This window comes from Ictalurus punctatus, chromosome 18, assembly GCF_001660625.3.
Source record: "Ictalurus punctatus breed USDA103 chromosome 18, Coco_2.0, whole genome shotgun sequence".
Classification (NCBI taxonomy): Eukaryota; Metazoa; Chordata; class Actinopteri; order Siluriformes; family Ictaluridae; genus Ictalurus; species Ictalurus punctatus.
In genome coordinates, this window is record NC_030433.2 from 1,678,120 (window position 1) to 1,698,917 (window position 20,798).

The following is a 20,798-nucleotide window of genomic DNA, read 5'->3' on the forward strand; positions in this document are numbered from 1 at the left end:
TTTGGCTTTTTAAATATATATATGTATGTATATATATTTTGCTGGAGCAGTTTTCTCTCCGGAACCAAATATTACACCGTTGTTCTCTAACGTTACATTTGGCTAAGACACACGTGTGGAGCATGGAAGCTTCGACGTCAAAGAAAAATAAACGCTTTTCTGGAGAGGTTTGTACGCGTGTCTTTTCTCGTGCAGAGATACGGTTGATTTAGGGTTTAATATTAGTCACACGTTAACACTCTTTCACATTTCGGACGTGGTCTTCGTGGTGTAAACATGTTTTGGGAAAGCAAAAGTGTAACATGAGGGCTGAATTCCAAATAATCCCTTATTACCGACGCACGTGCACTTCATTGTGGATGAAATATTCGACTTCGCACCCTTTGCAGTGCATTATAGTGTCCTGTAGGAAGCCATTTGGACATTATCGTCTTATTCGTCTCTATATAAGGCCATTATTTAGGGCACAGGTACCTGGTACTGGACTACCCCCTGCAATGCACAATTTAGTGTCTTCCCAGCTTTAACACACTCATAAAGGACTGTTCATTAGCTCAGTATTTTGAATCAGGTGTGTTGGGAGCAGGGAAAACACTAAAAATATGCAGGACAGGGAGTATTTCAGGACCAGGGATGTTAAAAAGCTGCTACATGGTATGAAGTAACAGGATGTCTGTTACACCTTATGGAGTGCACAATATGGAGGAATTCAGTATTTGTATGTTCCGAACAGAAGTCGTGGTGTTTTTGTCTAACGTCGTATTGCGTCCTTTAATTTCAGGGCGAAGAAAAAGTCAACTGGAAAAAATGGAAAGCAGAAAGTAGGTAACACTTTGGTACACCTCATGATTTTGAGTGTTCGCTAATAAGAGTGAAAACACTTGGATGGGTCTACATTTATTTGTAATTTAGACGATCGTATCGTCTGCGAAAGTAAAGAAGTCAGAAAGGTTGCTTGGTTCCGCTTCGCGTTTGTACCAAGCTGAAACAGAGATGCTACGTCATGCGAGCCTGTGCTTGGCGTTGCAGATGATATGATGCATGTTGTCTCTTTCACACACAGAGAACGAACAGAAGAGGAGATGGAAAGAGGGCAAGCTGATGCAGCAGCTGGAGAAACAAAAGCAGACCAAGGAGGAAGAGTTGAAGCAACAGCAATCTCAGGAAGAGGAGAAAGAGAAGGCTGAAGGTTTGTATTGGACGCCTCTTGGTAAAAATGAACTTGGAATGTTCTAGTGGGTTGTTTTTCAACCTCTGTATTTTACAGGTGCTTTTCCCTTAGGCATGACCAAAGCGGTTTATTCTGATCCACAACACACGATGCCATTTGTAGTTGTAATGACGCTTGGTGAAGTTCTGGCACCGCATTTTGTGAGATGCTCTTAGGAACGGCTTCTTGGCCAGAACAGCTTATCGGTCGATGACTCTTTGTCCACAACAGAGCAAGACGTTTTTTGGCACGAAAGCAAGCGGAGGTCTATAAATGTTCACTCATTTCTACTATAATTATGTTCCTCTGGGTATAAGCCCAACAGAAAAGGCTTAGGGTCCAGTAAAATTTGTTTTGAAATAATCTTCTCAGTTATGACCCTTAGCTCCTCCCAGAATAATACGATTTTTCTGCATCGCCAAATACAGTGAAGCAAAGTTCCTCTAGCGTCCATAAGGGTTACACAATTTTATCGTCGATTCTAACGATTAAATTCTAGTGCTTTTGATTTGGTCCGTTTCTCTGACTCCTCCTCAGGTCGTGTGTACACAGTAAGTGTTGCTCTGCCAGGCTCGGTGTTGGATAACGCACAGTCACCTGAACTCCGCACTTACCTGGCTGGACAGATTGCTCGTGCCTGCGCCGTCTTCTGCGTGGACGAGGTGGTCGTGTTTGATGAGCAGGGAGAAGACAGCAAGTGAGTCACTAGCGTAATGACGGTGTGTCTCGTATGAAGCCACGTCTGTGCTTCCTATGAGTTATTACCTTTCTAGATCTGCGGTCCCGAAACGAGGCCAGTTCGTTTGTTTTCGCTGTAGATTGAAGACAATTGAATTTGAAATGAATCTGAGAAGAGATTTTAGAATTTCGGGTGTTATTTCCTGCTGTTTATGTGTGGATGTGTTAACCATCGAAGAACATGGCACATTCTAAAGTAAAAAAGACAGGGGAACATCCTCCGAGTGTGGTGATTCCGTCGTTTTTTGCCAGGGGTTGTAATTCAACAAAGCTGTGCTTATTGATAACTGAATAATAAAAATAAAACCAGTCCGTACGCTTTTATACTCGTCTGATCAAACCCAAAGTGCAATTTCTTCAACTTGTTTTATGTTGTGGGATTTTAGGGGAACTGTCGCAGGAGAGTTTACAGGAGTTGGGAAGAGAGGTGAAGCATGTGTTCAGCTGGCCAGGATCCTGCAGTTCCTGGAATGTCCACAGTGAGCGCTGTTTCCTCACAGTAACACACCCAATACATTCCTGTAGGCATGGTGGTGATGGCACATTTTTATATCGCAATGTTTTCATAATGGTGGACGGTAACCGTATATTTCAACATGTACTCATTTTTATGAAAAAAAACCCCCCTTGTAATTTTAGAAAATGACCTTTTTATAAAGTCTGACTGCAATGTTATATTTGTGAAATATTGTTATGTAAACAGTACTATGATGTTGTTCTAGAAATGTAGGGCATATGTACTTTATGCGCTTAGTTCTTTACTCAGTGTAAATGTATCTTTTTATTATGTGTAGATATTTGCGGAAGGCGTTCTTCCCCATACACCATGACCTGCAGTTTGCTGGTAGGTGCTGCACTGCTTTCCTCGCCATGTTAAAGAGCGTTATTACCGTGTGTTATATGAGTATAGATTTTTTTTGTGTGTGTGTGTGTGTGTGTGTGTGTGTTTCAGGTCTGTTGAACCCTCTGGACAGCCCACATCACATGCGTATTGACCAGGAGGCAAAATTTAGAGAGGGCGTGGTTTTGGATCGACCATGTAAAGCGGGAAAAGGATCTTTTGTCAACTGCGGGATGAGAAAGGTGAGTGTGTGGGTGTGACGAGCACAGATAATGTAAAAAATTTAAGTACGTTTTTGTGAATAACATTTTTATTGGTTTCCCATAAACGATAACAACCAATAGCGACAGCAACACAAACACGAGCGGAAAAAACGAGGGGGGGCGGGGCTACGTACAAGACACGTAATTTAAGTTTCAGATACGAAACAAATTAAGCCAAAGACGCACCAACACACCATCCATCACTGTGCAATGTTTCTGACCTAGCGAACTGTCCGGTTCTGAATCGTACACAGTTTGGCCTGATGAAGAGCATGTTCAGCGTGTCCAAAAAAATAAGAACGGCAGCTTGATAAAAAGGGAAATATCCGGTTCAAACCACCCTTTCAGAACTGACCTCTTTGCAGCTGTCGAAGCTGCTAATAAACACCTTTTTTTGGTGGAAGTTAAGAGTAATATTAGAATCATCTCCTAATAAAAGCAGACCCAGGAATACAGGAATATCCACCATGAAAATTGAGAATTGCTCAACGAACTCTCGTTTTTCTACAGTGTAAGTAGTTGTAGTCTGGTGCTGTAGACTAAAGCTGTGCAGATCGTTTATTGTACAGAAGCCTTACGGTCGGTTACCTGTTTTCAGGATGTTCAGATAGATAAGCAGCTTCAGCCTGGTCTGAGGGTGACTGTACGACTTGATAAAAACCGAAACACAGGTAAATGCGAGCACACACACACATAATTTTAGGACTATTATGTACAACACAACTGTCTGTATGTATTATACATTTTCTTACTCATACAGTTATGTACATAAATATTTGGACATCGACAATGTTATTTTAGCCGTGTACCACAGTATACTGCAATCGAAATGAAACCATGAAGACTTTCGGCTTTACTTTGAGGATATTCGCATCGAAGTCGGATGAGTGGTGCAGGAATTACAGCACGTCGTACGTGTCCCCGAGCATTTTTCAACGGACCCAGAAGTAATTGGACAATTGGCTGCTCAGCTGTTCCACAGCCATGTGTGTGTTACTCCCTCATTATTTCACGTGCCTGTAAGCAGATAAGCGGTCCGGAGCTGATTTCAAGTGTGGCATTTGCGTTTGGAATCTGTCGCCGTTCACTCTCCGTATGAAGCTCGAAGAGGCGTTCCAGCCGGTGAAACAAAGTCATCGTCGGGCTGAAAAATCAAAACCGACCCACCAGAGAAGAACGCGAAAACGTCGGTACATCCTTAATAAGGAAGAAAAGACCGGTGAGCTCAGGAACACCAAAGGGTGTGGTAGAGGACAGAATTTTTCCCTGGTGAAGGAAAAACCCCTTCACAACAGTTGGCCAGATCTAGAACACCCTCCAGGAGGTATCTCCGTCCACTTTGACACTCGAGAGAAGACGTCACCAGAGTAAATACGGAGGGTTTACCGCAAGATGTATCAGATTCGAGTCTGAGACGAAGAGCAGCTTGTAGCAGAACCATGGGAAGAGAAGAAAATGGAGAACAGATATGGGAACTCCTTACGATCCGACGGTCATGTATGGCCGCCGATGGAACGGATTCCCTTGTATCTATCGATATGACCGCTAACAAAAAGTAGCAGAATGTATTCTGAAGAGTACAGGGCTATACGATCTGCTCAGATTCAACCAAATACTTCAGATCGTTAACGGCGCCCAATAGTGCAGATGGACGATGAACCAAAACGTACTTTGAAATCAGCCTAAAACTTTTTTTTTTTCTTTTCCTTTTTCTTTTTGCAACGGCCAAGTCAGTCACCTGACCCGAGTCGAGGTGAGCATGCATTTTACTCGCTGAAGTCAAAACCGCAGGAACAGACATCACAAAACCAAGCAGGAACTGAAGATAAATAAAACAAAGCCTTTTGCAGGATATGAAACCCAGCGTCTGATGTCTGTGGGTTCCAGATTCAGATGAAGTAATAAAATTGTTTGTCCGCTTTAAGGGGTTGGGGGGGGGGGGGGGGGTCATCTTCGGGGTATATTATTAAAAAGTGCTGCACTTCCGACACTCTTCACCGTTCGGATTTGTAAACGGAAGCTGGAACTCTGCGCTCGTATTCATTCTTTGATTTCAACTCGAATTAATGTACAACTCCTGGTAAGGTGTCTTGTTGGATGTAGACGTGGAACTACATACAGAATGTCTTTGAGAGAAGCGTTGGAATGTTTGGTTGAACATTCAAGGCAACGCAGAGTGCTCAGTGTGTCTGGACTTTGTGTTTGGCATGCAGAGAGCAGGGTGTATAAAGGAGTGGTCGTGGCTCCTCATGTACCCAGGACAGAAGGTGGGCTGTACTGGGGCTACAGCGTACGTCTTGCTTCCTGCCTCAGTGAGTAACACTTTTTTTCTTTTTTTTCTTTTTTTAAAAATCAGAGTTAGCTGTTTATAACCGTGTTACTATTTAACTAGCGTAATAAGACCGTGGAATTGTGTGTTCTCTAGGTGCTGTAATGACTGAGTGTCCATTTAAAGATGGCTACGATCTGACCATCGGGACGTCAGAAAAGGGCAGCGATGTGGACGCGACCGCTCTCCCTCCATTCAGGTGTGAAAGAGCTTTGAGCGTCGCGACGACTGAAGTTTAGTCGGTCGTTCTTTTGTAGTTTACGTCGTCAGACTTCATGAGTATCGTTTCACGTCCAAGCCACTACTGGTTTGTTTGTTTATTTATTTATTTATTTATTTATTATTAAATATTTCCGGCTTCTGCTGATTCTCTTATGACCAGTTTAAACTGGTAACGCCACGATTTCTTCATCCAGATCACATACACGTCTTCTCCTGAGGTCTACTAAGGCGACTGAATGCTTGAACGGGTAGAGAACAGTGTACCAGGAATGGATCAACAAAATGAGTTGACCTGGATTTAATATGGCAGCTGCCAAAAACGGAGTAACACGTGGCCTTTGGCCATTTGCTGAGGTTACTCGGGCTACTGCACGTGCGTGCTTCTCCATAAAGAAAAGGTTCCCGTATCCGCACGTGTGTCTCCATCAAGGCATTAGGCTCTTCACTGAGAGAGGCAGAGCTGCGTAATACCACAGACATGTTGAACACTGCCAATTTTAAGCAGTTGCACTGGTTTACTTGTACCGTCTCCGGTGCCACACACACCATAGCACCCTAATGTAGTCTAGAAATATTGTTGTGCCTAGTTACAGTTGCTAAGCTAGAACTGTTCATTTGCTGTTCGGGGCAGGGGTTTGGAAAGGTTTGATCGGATAAAAGTGTCAGTCAAATGAATAAATGTAAACCTCGTCGTCGCTCTCTCTCTCTATTTTCTCAGGCATATGTTAGTGGTGTTTGGTGGGCTTCAGGGTCTGGAAGCAAGCGTCGATGCTGACACAAACCTGGATGTAAGTGACCCCAGTGTGCTCTTTGACCTCTATCTCAACACCTGTCCTGGCCAGGGCAGCCGCACCATCCGCACCGAGGTGAGAGACAATGCAAGTGATGTATTCTCAAATAACCACGTTGAATTGAACAAGTAACCTGTCTGCGTTCTGGGTTTAATCACTTTCTTCTTCGTCGTCGTCGTCTTCGTCTACATTTTTTCTCTACAGGAGGCCATATTGATCTCCCTGTCATCATTACGACAAAAAATTGCCACTGCTGTATCTGACCAGGCTAAACGGTGATGGCAGGGAGCGTCATCAGACGACGGAAAGAAGACGTGCGCGGTGGTGCGACCAAAAAAGCAGAACCTGTAAGGGGAGAGAATATTTCGTCTACAGAGGTGTTTTAGACCCAGCCATTGGACTTGCGGAATATACCGGACTGTTACTCTTGCACCTTTTTATGCTGTAATATTTCTAATATTGTTTTGTAATTCCACACACACACACACACACACACACACACACAACATTGCTAATACAATTTAATAACAAACAAACAAAAAAAAGACAGAGGCCTGTGGTGGTGTTTTTTAAAGATATATATATATATATATGCTTTAAACCATTCAAAGTACAGAACATTCATGAAGACACAAGAACATAATTTAGTGCAGACATCAAAAAACAGTGTTAGATTTATTACTATTGGATCATTTTACATTCTTCATATCATTCCCGTCTCCCAAACTCTACTCCCATGCCATGCAATTGGCCAGGTATGTTATTGTTCAAACATCCGATCAAAAACGGGGCGTGTAAGAGTAGGGAAGTCTGTAATTTGTTCAGTGTTATGGCACGCCAGTAGTGGATTTAAAAGACGACTCCGGCATATTTTTAACGTAATCTCTATCTTTATTTTTAACGTAACCAGAGACGCAGAGAACGGGGTTTTACAGTGTGTGAAATAGAGACTCGCGGAGGAGCCGATGTGCAAATATGGAGAACCTCAGCTATAGTTCTAGTGCAAATGGGAGTCTCTGGGCATCGAGCGAACTCTGATCGGTTGAGCAGGGAAGCGTATGTGCTAGAGTTGGGGTCGGGACATGACGCAAACGATCCTCAAGCCACGCATATAGAATAGCAAAAATAGATCCACAAATGTTACTCGAGTATAACGAACACAACGGTTCTTCTTTACGGCGTCCAGTATTTTGTGTCTGCAGTGCAAGACTTTCTTCTTTGCTCTTTTTCCGTACGTTCAGGTTCGGAAACCTTGCTGATCCATTATGAATCAAGTCGATTTTCACTAAAAGCGTTTCTTTTCTTTTTTTTTTTTACTATCGTTTTCACTCCTGCATAAGCCGTATGGAGTGGCTCATGTACTGAAGCACTTTAATTTAACCTAGGGTGGGTGGCAGCAATAAGGATTAAGCTTAAATCTAGACTAAATCAAGGTGAATAATTCTGAAAACTTTGATTAGGGTCACAACGTGTCATTAAAATGTTTCTGGGTACGCAACCGGACACAACTCCCTGACCAACCAATCGGCGTTCGCCCGTAGGACGGTTGCACAGCACCATAGACAGTCACAATATACAGTTAGCTCCATGGAGGAAAGCAAGCCAGGGAATCAAATCCATCAAATTGTGCCACACAAACCCATAAACTCGCTTTCTGTGTCACGCTACAAATACACAGCAAGGCAAAAGTAGAACTCCGGCCGTAAAGTGCACCTATGATGGTTTTCCAAATATTCCCTTTCACGTCGTGTGTTATATATGTCGCTGTTTGTGAACGTAAAAAGTCTGCAAAGTTTCAAAAATCAAAGCGCGCGACAAACCGAGTCATCGACTCCCAAAAGAAGGAACCGATTCTGAACAGCCGAATCGAGTCGTCAGTGATTCCATACTTTACTTCCTGTACTAACCTACGTAGGTTTGTAACAACAAAAAAAAGCCCCCGCCTCTGGTCTTCATCGGCTGCTCTCTGACAGCGGTAGACCAATCCCGACAGACTGGGACGTCTGACCAATCAGATCAGAGTATGCTCTCTGAAAGGAGGAGTTTAGAACGAATCCTTCAGAACGGATCATTTAACGAGTCGTTTGTGACAAAAAAGGTGATGCTGCAATTTAAACGATGAGCACGTTAAAGTGTTTTTTGACCTCGGATGCACGTAAATCTATTGTATGAGACCTTTTAAACATAATTAGGCACGTTTCAAAAGCATAATAGGTGCACTTTAAGGTAGACTTATAAACATTCCCGATATTGCTTGTCAAAGGTCATGGGTCATAAGCAGATAGGGAACATCCACAGTGAGCGAGGGGGTTAGCCCCCATCCAGTTAGATCATTGCCAAAGCTAGGCAATAGCATTTTGTGTAGCGCCATGTACGGCTGCAACTGACAATTACGTTCACACTCGAATTAATCTGACAATTGTTTTCCTTCGATGAATCGGATTTTTTAAAAGCCACGTTTTCCATACAGTCTCGATTACAGTCAGATTCAATTACAGTCCTAGAATAATAATAAAAGGCTCACGTTCACGCCACCTTACGGTTTCTGTTACTCACAGTCTTTAGGTATAACGTTTTACTGATGTTTGCTTTGATCGTACCGTTTTAATTAGACATTACCGATCTGACTCGCCGTTCATCGCCGCGTCTACGTCGCGACGGATCGCTTACGGATCGCTCCCGTTATAATAAACGACAGAATTGACACTGCATGCGCGCAAATACAGCATATAATGATGTATAATAAACTTGAATTAAACTAAACCTTTTAATTTCCCCAACCCCTTGTGCACACTGGAGCATTTTGGATATAAACATAAGTTTGTGCTCGTGCTTCCGTGCTACACCAGAGCAATTCAAAGTAAAATGTTCCCACGCCTTAGCGGGTCGCACACTTTTTTCCGCCGTCACTTGACGACTGCGCCTCCGTCGGATGACCACTGAGGTCATGGTGGGCATAAAAGGTAACTTTGACATAAACACTAAGCTGAAGAAATGAATTTTCGTTAATGCTGGGTTTTCTGCTAAAGCTAGCGGCGGCGCATTACGTGCGTTTGACGTCGTGTGCCCTCGACTGGGAAACGGCGTATATCACCGTTCTAAAATCCATACACTAGCCGGTAGAGTACATAGTGCATAGTGTAAGTGTATCGTGTATAGTGCGTCATTTAGGACTTTTTTCAGAACAGAAGTAGACCGACTAATCGATCGATTTTATCCATTAGTCGTTGCAGCTCTGGTGCCATGCAAACAAACTCATTTAGTTAGAAACCTAATACATATTACCGTGTAATTACATTTACAGATACGTGTGTAAGAATTAAACCAAGTGTCTTAAATGTAACAGCAGTAGCAGACTGCTACAAACTCCAGGCTTTTACACACGCCAGATGCCCTGCCCTGCTTTGATTTAAAATGTTCTTCCTTCCCTACACGTTTTATTATGGAAGCCCGTTTCCGCCACGGGTAAAACAAAATGAAAAAGGTAATTGCGACTTTATTTCTCACGAGTACGACTTGCGTAATGTCTTGCGATCTTGAGTTCACATCGCACGAATTTGATGTTGTTTCTCGCAATTACGAGTTTACATCTCGGAAACGGGCGTCCTACACGTTTAAGCACTTGTTTGCTTCAGCAATGGCAGCACATTCTTGAATATGTTGAGATAACAGACACTAGTTATGAACACAAGAAACTTTTTTTTGTTGGTTTTTTTTTTATGAATAGAATTTGAAGGATTTTCAGCTGGATGAATCATCTGTCTATAATTACTAGCTCTAGAGCGTTAGCTAATAAAATTAGAAGAGAATCCGTGAATTAAAACACTTGGACCTTTTGTCTTTGCGTGTGTTGCTGGCACATTAGGTGGGCAGTGATTGCAGTCCATCTTGAAATATTGAGACATGAAAGAGAATGGTCCATCTAAAAAACTGTTTTTTTGTTTTGTTTTGTTTTTTTTTAAATTAAATTAAAATTAAAACGTCACATCATAGTACGGTTACAATGGAAATTAAAGGCTTTGGTTAAATTTTTATTAACTTTTATTTTTTTTAAAGAACCCTTACAAGTGCTTCTGGAAATGTTGGCAACTAAACACGAAATCCTGGCCAAATGTATCCAAATGTGCACCGGGGTCCTTTTTAACCAAAACTCTCAGGGTCCCTCTCTCTTTCTCTATGCCCTCCCATCACTGGAAATCTGTGTAATCTAAAAGTACCATTCATGAGCAGTGGGTTGTTTTGTTTGTTTTTTTGGTTTTTTTTGGGGGGGGGGGCTCTTAAAGGCATTTGTAAAAATATGAATATGTAGCGATACTTTTAAACCAGAATTTTATAATGGAATTGTTTACAAAAAGACGTACTCTGCACCGCTTTGCTGATTATTGCAATATCATTAACTCTATCATAAGTTTTACGTTTTATTTGGTAAATTTTTTTAAAAAGATTTAAAATCTGTTTAAAGAAAACGATTGGTATATTTTCCAGGCTTCCGAATGGCCAAACTGTATAATAAAGGGACGACACTCTCTAAAGTCTAAGCATGCACCATTTTCAAACTCAGATTATTCAGCTTGGCCAGATCTGTAAGAAGGTCTGAAGAATTTCCTCATCTAAATGAGACAGTGTGGAAACCAGTGGTCAATTTGTATCAGTGGTAATAAACGTGAACACAGCAGCTATTTTGGTTGAATCTCTCTTTAGGCTTTGGGTAAAATAAGCAGCCATTTGACTTTATCTCGACAGGTGGTCATGTTAAAGTAGTTTCTCATTAGACTCAGTTTGAGGCTGGGTACCATTTTGGATGATTTTGAGAGTAAAACTAATACATCTCCTTGGAGTTGGAGATTGGCGCTGCGGGCCATGTTGGACCGTACCCCTGTTGAGCTGAAAGTAAGGCTGACTGTTTCACACTGGAAGGATATTGTGGCTGGTAGCCATTTTAGATCAGTGTCTCATGAGGCTGAGAGGTGAGCTGGTGGCCATATTGGATCCACAGGAATGAGACTGGCAGCCTTTTTGCTATCCATTTCTCACCAGGTGGGGTGTACAAAGCTGATGTTGTAGAGTTTGGCCCAGCGAGCAAAAACTTGTTTTTCAGTGATGAAGCGATGGTGATTTCCACGGCGGCCCCTCTCGTTCTGCAGGTACGTTACACACTCATCTGGCCCTCTGGGTTTATAGTAGTGATATGGCATTCTTTTAGGCTGAGGATGCCTCCTATACCACAGAGATCGCAATTACTCTCATGTAATATTCCATAACATTTCTTCATTCAAGATCCTTCATTCTTCGTAACATAAAAAAAAAAAAATCACACCACGAGTGATAAAAGTCACACATTGTTTGCAAATACTGAAGTACAATATGCAGTAGCAGCAAGTGACCATAGAGTTTGGTGGGGCAGGATGACGATAATTACAACATAGCCTCAAACAAAAAATCACACCTGACTTATGCTATAGGCTACGAACTAGTGAATTTTTAGAGTAACCGCATAATAGGCAGTTGAGACGTTATCCACTCCATATCCCCCTTTCCCTCTTCTCATCTTTGCAATATAGCTTACAATAGAAATGGTTCTGTACATCATAGACACCCGGCTTGCACTTACATTTTGCCTATGGTTGCAAAAATGTAATAGATTTAATAACGATTATTTGATTATAAATCAAGATCTATGCATCCACGGAGTATGTTTAGACTAGCTCAATCTGGCAGCCTTATCATTATCTGTCCTGTCCACTGTTCCTCCAACACTGAAAAAAGTTTATAAAGCCAGCATAGGGCATCCTGTTTCCTGTCCCAATGGGCCTCTATTAGCACTTGTTGCAGTTCCCTTCTTTGACCACTAGGTGCAATAATAACTCTAGGTGAGCAAAACAATGGACCCTTGGCTTACATCTATCAAATAGCAGTATTATTATTATTATTATTATTATTATTATTATTATTAAACCAACAATTAATTAGTATTTTAACAGAATTTAAAATGTATAAACTCATCAATGAGGACTTTGTGAAGATAAATGTTCATCGACGGCCATCACTGACAATACTGATCTTCTTTAACTATTCGTCTACATTACGTGGACAATGTAGATTGCAGTGCATTGTGGGATTTCAGCTCTTCCCTACATGCCACAAAATGGCGAATTGTCCAAATAGTGTAAATTGCGAATAAACCATATTTTTAGACATCCGAGAGAAAGTTTTTTACTCACCCACAGTAGCTGGGAGGCACCATCCCATAAACCTTAATTTTGTCACAGATCTCTATAGCGATGACCATGGTGAACCAGCCAGTGCTCAGCCATGACTGCGACTTCTGTCTGAGGAAACAGAAAATACAGTTCAGAGTTTCATAGGCGCAGCGGCCGAAGCAGTGTTTTGAGGGAAATTTTAATTCGTACAGATTTTAGTACAACACTGGAGACGCAAGACTAAAGCTGTAACAGGAAGCTTCAGACCACTAGTAGCACGATCAATCAATACGCCCTGATGGCAAACAGTATTTATGATTAATATACAATTTACACTCCATATCATTCACATCTAACCTGTATGAAAAGCAAACCCTCTGTGGTAAGGATTTCTACTTTGGAGGTAATATTCAGGTGATTATATCGCAGCCTATCCACCCAGAGATGATGGCCAATTTCACTCTCTTGGACTCCCAGCCTCGTATTTTGATGCGAGTTCTAAAATCTGAACGATTCCTGGTGCTAAAGAAATGCGGTCGTGCTTTTCTAGGAATCAGTACAGGAGGGTTAACAGTGCTTTAAAAAAAAAAAAAAAGAGTGTGATCCTAAAGCCTACCTGTCTCGGCCGGTCTCTTTATGAAAGAGTGTGTCGAACTTGCGCATTTTGCTCGGTGTGACGACGAAGGTTGTGAGGTTGGTGCATGTGGCGGCGACACGATGGATCAGCTTGTAGAGAGCACCGTTGGCACTGGGTCCGATCTTTGTGGGCGGACCCCAGAAGATGACGGATGGGCAGTCAGAGCAGTTGAGGAACTCTTGGGGTTTTCGGAAGAAACGAATCACACTGGAGTGAGCAACAACGCGGAGGGTAGTTTTATTTCCCACATCAGCCTCAAACCCCGATGTAGGTGCGTCATTCATGCGGATCACGCACTCGGCGCGGTCAATCTCTGCTCCAGCACCGGTGCCCAGTAGGTGGCTTGAGCTTGTCACCATTGCACACTGGCCACAGTGTAGGGTCAGACTCTGACACACACACACACACACACACACACACACACACATTTCTTATTATTCTAATTTTGAAGTAAATTTCCCTAGCAGTATGGGGCAGTGCATCTACTGGACACAGACACAGATATATTATTTACATCGGCACATTTTAAGTTGCACATAAGTCATACAGACACAGATTCACAAGGACTCCTTCAGATCATTTCTGAAAAACGCTATTTCATTCATTTCACCAAGAATTTGGATTGCGCTTTTGTTTTGATTCGAAGTTTTTATACTGTTTAGCATAAGTCATTTCACCTTCGACCTACGGGTCATAGACAAGCGAGAGTTTTACGCCGACAAGAGTCTGTACATAAGGGCTGGAAAATGTCAAAGTTCTCCGTTTTCGTTTCAGATGTAGACTGATTTTACTTCCTTAAGGAGGACACGGAAAACGGCGTTCGTGTTTAAAGAGATTCCGGTTTTATTGTACGAGATCACAGTATTTAAAGCAGCGACACGTGAGCCTTACCTTGTTGCCAAAAACAGGAATGTACCCATCTTTTCCAGCCCATTTCTTCAGGTCAGTGTTTTTGGTGGCACTGTTATACGCTGCCAGCTTAAAAGTCTCATATGACTCATTTGTACTGTTGGAGTTGTAGAGGAAGAAGAGAGTGGTGATGAGAAAGAGCGCCACGAATACAACCATCCGCTTGCTGTGGTGCCCCTATTTTGGAAACAAAATCGAAAGATGAAACCCCTGAGTGTAGAATCCTTCGGATAGTACAGTACGCTTCAATATTGCTAAATGAGTTTGCGATCGTCGGGGTGTGACTATATCCACCGATTGACTGTCTGTAGATTTGATCCAAAGTAAAAGTCTAATGTTAAACATTTTCCCACGGTAAGAATCCCGTGTCTTCTACGAAACTTCCATTTTCTTCATACTGCTATCAAATTACAGCAGGTTAAACCAAATACACTGTAAATCAAGACCATTGAAAGCTTCTCTTCCATAAAGAGCGCATCACAGTGAAGGCTGGGCTACAGCCTGAGTATAGGCTAGTGTGATGACCACCACCCCAAAGGGAGCCCCCCGTGTCTTCCTCCCACAGCAAATAAACGGTTGGCGTGAAGACTGGATGGCTGCCGTCCAGCTGAAATGTAGGGCACACGTTGAGCATAGCAAGAAATCCGACCCACCCTCATTGACGGCGGTGAATGTCATTAGGCTGATTCACAAACTCAGACAGAAATCCAGGATTCAGCCACAAGGTCACCACGGAGTCACCTGGCCACCAGCGGAGCTTATCGCAGCACTGAGTGGAATAACTAGCTGAAGTGACTGGGATCAAAGAAAGCAGTTTTCACTGACACTCACTTCAAGTGAATCTCATGCATAGGCTGATAAGAAGGGCCTGTAAGGAATTAAGGCCTTCTGGAATACCCACAGTTCTAGCAAGCCCGTGATTTGGGAGGGGGTGGGGCAGTACAGCTGTAATACATAGCATCCTCATGCTCATCCGATAAGGGGTGAGAAGAATGGCTGACCGCTGAGCTCCAGTGAGAAGGGTAAACATCTTACTTACTTGTTTTCGGATTTGTCAATGTGTTTTGCACTTCCCGGCCACCGTAGAAAGGGGAAACAAAAAAACGTTCCAGGAGCCTGCGCTAAAAGCCAGGCAGCAATGTTTATGAGGGAAAACCAACGTGAGGTTGACGGAACCGTCCTGCGAATAAGGACTGTAATATAGATGAAAAGATAATGAGGTGATGAAAATGAAGTGTGATGAAGCATGAGCATGGCACTTACGGTTAAACGCTGGTGGTTAGGAGGCGTGAAATAGAATCCTGATATCGGACTGTATGATTATCACTCAATGAATGATTCACCCTTTTTTTTTTCCCTCTCTCTCTTCCATAATTCCAGATCATCTGATAATCCATTTCAGGTAGATTTCTCTATTCCCACACATCTGAATTTCCTAACTTTCTTGCCTTCGCATTGCAATAAACAGTGCATCAATTGTATGATGATCTAAGGTGATGATCTAGCATGATTTTTGGAAGCTCTGAAATACATGAAAAATATCCGTATTTGTTTAATAAAACAACCAAACAGACCGATCTCCGCTTACCTTCTCCGCCAACCGAAGCCCCATTCTCCTGCTTCTGACTACCTCATGATTTATTTGAGCCGTTATGCCTAGGGAAAGAGAGAACGAAAGAGTATATCGTTTACTAGCTGAGTATTAATTGTTAAACTGTGACAAGGTTGTGGAAACACAGCCGTGTCATATTTAGTAAGAGATACCAGAGCCTAGCTTGTAGCGGTAATATCACAGGATTTCGGCAGAATTAGCTTACCCGCTGTCTGATGAATAGAAACGGGAAGATCTGCAATGCCAAAATGCGACGTTATTTCTGTACATTTATGCACGTTGCCATGGTTGGGTCCTTGAGCAAAACCCTTAACCTTCAGCTTAGTTGTATCCTGCATCAATCAAATCAGGACATGCACGGGATTGTGTATTACTTTGTCATGGACATTTTGCCTGGACAGGGTGCCAATCCATCACGGGGCACAATCACACACACTCTCGCACACCCATTCATACACGACGGACACTTTAGACACGCTGATCAGCCTACCGTGCGTGTCTTTGGACCGGCGGAGGAAACCGGAGTACCCGGAGGAAACCCCCGCAGCACGGGAAGAACACGCGAACTCCGCACACACAGGGCCACGGCGCGAATCGAACCCCCGACCCTTATCATTATAATTATTATCATCATCATTATTATTATAATAACAACAATGCTTGAATTGTTGTCGTCTATGCTTAATAAAATAATAATAATAATAATAATAATACGCTCATACGACAGACAATACACAACAACAATGCCCATACAATCACAAGAACTAACACGGGCTACTAATATTTAATAACATCGTGCAATTATACGCCATGTGACTAAGGTCCTCATATTAAACAATATGTCAGTCAGCACATTCTTCTTTTATTGCATAACCATTCTTATTTGCATATATTAGGCTATGAAAGTGGTCACGTATTAGCACTGTTAGTGATACCGATCCAGATCAGCTGTGGTGTCAGACATCACTAGCACCAGCATTGGGAAATAACGGCCTTTCTCGAGAAAAGAAAATAACGGCGTATGTGACGCTGTTAGAAATAAATAAATAAATAAATAAATAAATGCTAATAATAATAATAATAATAATAATAATAATAAAGGGGGGGACGGGGGACGGGACACCCCCCTCGTCATCCGATTCTGTCTTTAGCTTACATATATAGGAGACTATATATAGTATAAAAAGCCTCATGAAGCGGTCAGTATGATCATGTGGGTAGATACAGAGTCAAAACCAAACCACTCGGCTTCGGCCGTCAGTAAATTCCCTCCCTGGAAAAACAATACAACATTATAAGGTGTTATTATATCCTCACACTCACCGATCTAGAGCTTGTTTTCCTCTGTATCTGGGGTATCGTCGCTGATATCCGCGCGTTCAGAGGCAGGGTGAAGGAATACAGAAGAGAAGGGGGAGGGGGGGGGGAGGGGGAGGGGGCTCAATCTGCGTCATCAGCATTGGGAAATACAGTGGACTAACAAATATCAGTGTTCTTCTGCAAAATATATCGGTTGTCACCTGATTTGACTGCATAGAACACCCCCAGTCATCCACCAGGACCCCCCCTCCCCCTCCCCCCCCCCATCCCTGGAGGTATTAGTCATGTGGAGAGATTGTGATGAGTGAATAGAGATTCATGGTATAGATAGCTTACGCATCTATGCATACAGTCGTGTGGGAAAATAAATGAATAAATAAATAGATAAATAAATACATAAATAAATAAATAAATGAATAAATACATAGATAAATAAATAAATAACTAAATAAGTACACTCCGTGGAAATTGTTGGCTTTTAAAATTTTTATTTGTTTGTTTGTTTGTTTGTTTGTTTGTTTGTTTTTTAGATAGTCTGGACGAGCAAACATTTGATCCTCTTTGAAACGATGCCCGTTCATTTTAAGGTTGATACACACTCTATGAAATGACACGTAAAAATCGACATTTTGTAGTCATTTCCACAATTTAAATTAACAACAACCCCTCCCCCCAATAAATAAATAAATAAACAAACAAACAAACAAAAAACAAACAAACAAAAAACCGATCAGTCAGATGGAAAGAGTATGTACACGACTACATTTTTCACACCTTCAAATCCATACAGTTAGAACCGGTGTTCAGGATTGAGCCAGACTGAAATGCCTCATTGTGATGATTCATGTTGAGATTTTTCGATTTTTTTCGATTATTTTGCCAAGAAATGGGAGATTAGAGATAGGTCTGTAGTTACTGAGCACAGAAGAATCAAGCTTGTTTCTCTTCAGCGTAGGCCTAAGAATAGCGGTCTTAAAGGTGTGTGGGAAAATTCCTTGCCGGGGGAAAAGATTAACAATGCCCAGGATGTCTGGTCGTTATGAATTTAAAACCCACTTAAGAAAGCTGGTAGGTAATGGGTCGAGAGAGCAGCTAGAAGAATTCATAAGTGATACAACCAGGGCGAGCGTCTGAGGGCTGACCACTGAGAAAGAGAGGATAGATTACATTTCACAGCCCTTTGCCTTATGATAGTAATTTTATCACCGAAGAAAGCTGCCAACTCATGGCACTTTTCAGCTGTGAGAAGGTCTGATGATTTTTTGAGTTGAGGGGTTTAGCAGCCGATCTGTGGTGGAGAATTGGATTTTCTAGCAGACCGCATTCCGCTATGAAGTATTTTCAAGTGGTTTTTATAGATAGCTTGGTGAACCATAAGCTTTGTGTTCTACCGTTGCCTTTCTGCTCTTCTGCGGTCGCTTACAATGGAGCTACTATTTCTCCAAGGGGCAGCTTTAATTATCCCAGAGACAACTGTTGTTGTTAAAGGGGCGACAGAGTTAATACATTTGGTCTGCCTGACACTAAAGCGCTCCACCAGCGTGTCTAAAGAAGGGAGTGAAAGAGTGGGGAGAGATGATATGAGCTCCAGGAATCTCACAGCTGTATCAGCAGTGAGATAGTACTTAGTGCTGAAAAACACAAGACAGCTGTGCAGAGAGATCCAGAAAAACACATGACTCTTCTAACTCAATATAAACCTGGAATATAGTCCGATTAGAATGTATTTGACAGTTTTAGATTATGCTTCTCTATATCGATTACACATACTGATTATGCTTTAAATTCTATAACAGTCGATGGATCAGAGATTACGTCCATATAGATGTTGAAATCACCGATAATTAGCACATATTCGTGATCAGTTAACGTCCTAGAAAGCGGTTCCCCGAAATCATCAATAAAAAAAAAAACCCAACCCCTTTGTTAAGTCTAGGAGAGTGATAGATAACTAATACCACAATAACTGCTATGTCCATACAGTATTTGGTGTGAACTAATCTGCATGAACGTTAACCGAAGCGCTCGGTCTGTATCTGAATGATTTGATGTATTGTGCTGCTGCCACACGGTTGGCTGATCGGATGACTGCATAAACGTCCAGGTGTACAGGTGGTCCTAATAAAGTGGATGATGATTGTAGTTTACAGTACGACAATTAATAAGTACCGTCCTAGATAAACGGTTCCTTTGAGGTTGTTTGGATGGTTGAGGGTTCTAGGTTCTAACCGGAACCTTTTCTTTAAGGGATAGCCTCTCTTGGAAGGTTCTACAAACAGCCTACAAGGGTTTCCACAGAAGAACAAACAAAATGCTGCTGGATTAATTTTTAAGGTGCTACGACATGGCCACATGACTACCGGTATGCATTCATTTAGATTTCCGTTTAGCATCGTGAAGGTTTCTTCGGGTTACGCTTCCTAAAACGTAGGGGCTCGCTTCTAGGATGAGATAACTTACCCAGCAAGTATCGCATGCACGCCAAAATGTAGTTTACATTTCCAAACGTTAGTTTTACAGCACAAGTTGAGAACTGTGCGAATTGTACCTGAGACTATTAAAAAAAAATTTTTTTAAAGCAAAAGTCCATCACACCAAATATTGACTTTGTTTCATTTATTACTGTTTACTTCTCTTTGTAGTATTTTTTAAATGTAGAAACATTTAATTTCATTATTTTTCGAAGTCATCTTTGCACTACAGCATTTGTTTGCATGTGCCTTTTGCACAGTACTGTTAAGAGTCTGTTCTTGGCTTTTTTCAGAACTGAGAAATAACCAGAGTCAGTAATGAGCGATTCGATACCGAATCGGTTCAGAAACTGAACCGACTCTTTTTTGAGGGAGTCGATTCAGAAAAACAAAACGAGTCAAAGTCTTGGCAACGCAGTTGCTTTATTTGAAAGATTTTTTTCAAAAGATGTTTGACAGTGCAGTTTTATTAGTGATTTAACTGGATTATGAAATATAAAGACAATACACTGAACTTGCTATTAGCGGACACATGTTGATTTTCTTTACACATATTCATTTCTCGGCCAAAAAACATATGCTGTTATATCAAAATTGTATCAAAGATTGCCTGGTTACATCAAAGTGACAGTATAAAAGCATGAATGTGGGCTACAGCGCTGCAGCAGTGCACAAGTGCAGTAGAGTTTGAATTCCCCGGTCTAAACCCATGAGACGAATCTTTTATCAGGGAAACCCTGCTATAGGGCTGGAAATGCTGCAACACAAATATGTCTGGATGCAAATCTAGTTGCGGTGAATTAAACAAATAAAATCTATTTTATCATTTAAATAGTTTAAAACAACAACAACAACAACAACAACAACAACAACAACAATTGGTTCAGCTGCAAAAGGACATAATCCTATGACCCCAGCTTTACATTTACTGAAAATATCGATGCAAAATATTGTTGGAGATTATAAAATCACAGTAGGTGTAAAGCAGATTTTTAGTATAAAAAAAAAAAAAAAAAATACAGTAATTTTACAGATGAAAGTAAAATGTAGGATCAGATGAAAATATTTTGAACCAGAAAACAAATACAAACTATGGTTTTAAAAATTGAAATCAGATCAAGTAAAATCTATTTAAAAAAAACAAACAAAAAAAAAACAGACAAAAACTGTTTTTAAAGCAATTTTGATGTAAAAAAAATCTCAAAAGATTTTTGAATCATTTCACAAATATCTCAGACATTTAAAAAGCAGCATT

General features: G+C 41.5%; 2 protein-coding genes across 7 annotated transcripts; one reads left to right on the forward strand and one right to left on the reverse strand.

Annotated features, from left to right (window-relative positions):
• Positions 1 to 65: 65 nt before the first annotated feature.
• spout1 (SPOUT domain containing methyltransferase 1) lies at positions 66 to 7,469 on the forward strand. The gene is made up of 12 exons (XM_017493150.3): positions 66 to 167; positions 782 to 821; positions 1,064 to 1,189; positions 1,748 to 1,907; positions 2,335 to 2,427; positions 2,743 to 2,792; positions 2,901 to 3,031; positions 3,651 to 3,723; positions 5,266 to 5,364; positions 5,478 to 5,580; positions 6,322 to 6,469; positions 6,599 to 7,469. Exons 1-12 carry the CDS (start codon positions 123 to 125, stop codon positions 6,671 to 6,673), a joined length of 1,143 nt encoding a protein of 380 aa, XP_017348639.1. The 5' UTR covers positions 66 to 122; the 3' UTR covers positions 6,674 to 7,469.
• On the reverse strand, positions 6,955 to 17,192 carry st6galnac6 (ST6 (alpha-N-acetyl-neuraminyl-2,3-beta-galactosyl-1,3)-N-acetylgalactosaminide alpha-2,6-sialyltransferase 6). Of its 6 annotated transcripts, none has more exons than XM_047161709.2 (7): positions 17,076 to 17,175; positions 15,958 to 16,084; positions 15,729 to 15,796; positions 14,123 to 14,317; positions 13,211 to 13,620; positions 12,616 to 12,723; positions 6,955 to 11,611 (listed from the first exon to the last, which is right to left on the reverse strand). In XM_047161709.2, the coding sequence occupies exons 3-7, from the start codon at positions 15,750 to 15,752 to the stop codon at positions 11,425 to 11,427; spliced, it is 924 nt and encodes a 307-aa protein (XP_047017665.1). In that variant the 5' UTR covers positions 15,753 to 15,796; positions 15,958 to 16,084; positions 17,076 to 17,175; the 3' UTR covers positions 6,955 to 11,424. The 6 variants fall into 6 exon arrangements, with proteins under 6 accessions (XP_047017665.1, XP_017348642.1, XP_053543838.1 ...); XM_017493153.3 differs by having other exon boundaries at positions 15,958 to 15,987; positions 17,076 to 17,150; XM_053687863.1 differs by lacking the exon at positions 17,076 to 17,175 and adding an exon at positions 16,243 to 17,069.
• Between the last annotated feature and the right edge of the window lie 3,606 nt (positions 17,193 to 20,798).

Excerpts from the sequence above, each read along its gene's own strand:
- spout1 (XM_017493150.3), top strand. The coding sequence starts at position 123 with ATGGAAGCTTCGACGTCAAAGAAAAATAAACGCTTTTCTGGAGAG. Across the intron at positions 2,428-2,742 it reads CAGTTCCTGGAATGTCCACA|ATATTTGCGGAAGGCGTTCT; the intron begins GTGAGCGCTGTT and ends TATTATGTGTAG. Across the intron at positions 3,724-5,265 it reads TGATAAAAACCGAAACACAG|AGAGCAGGGTGTATAAAGGA; the intron begins GTAAATGCGAGC and ends TTTGGCATGCAG.
- st6galnac6 (XM_053687863.1), bottom strand. The coding sequence starts at position 16,503 with ATGGGCATTGTTGTTGTGTATTGTCTGTCGTATGAGCGTATTATTATT. Across the intron at positions 16,085-16,242 it reads CCGGTCCAAAGACACGCACG|GATACAACTAAGCTGAAGGT; the intron begins GTAGGCTGATCA and ends TGATTGATGCAG. Across the intron at positions 14,318-15,728 it reads GGCTTCGGTTGGCGGAGAAG|GGGCACCACAGCAAGCGGAT; the intron begins GTAAGCGGAGAT and ends TTTCCAAAATAG.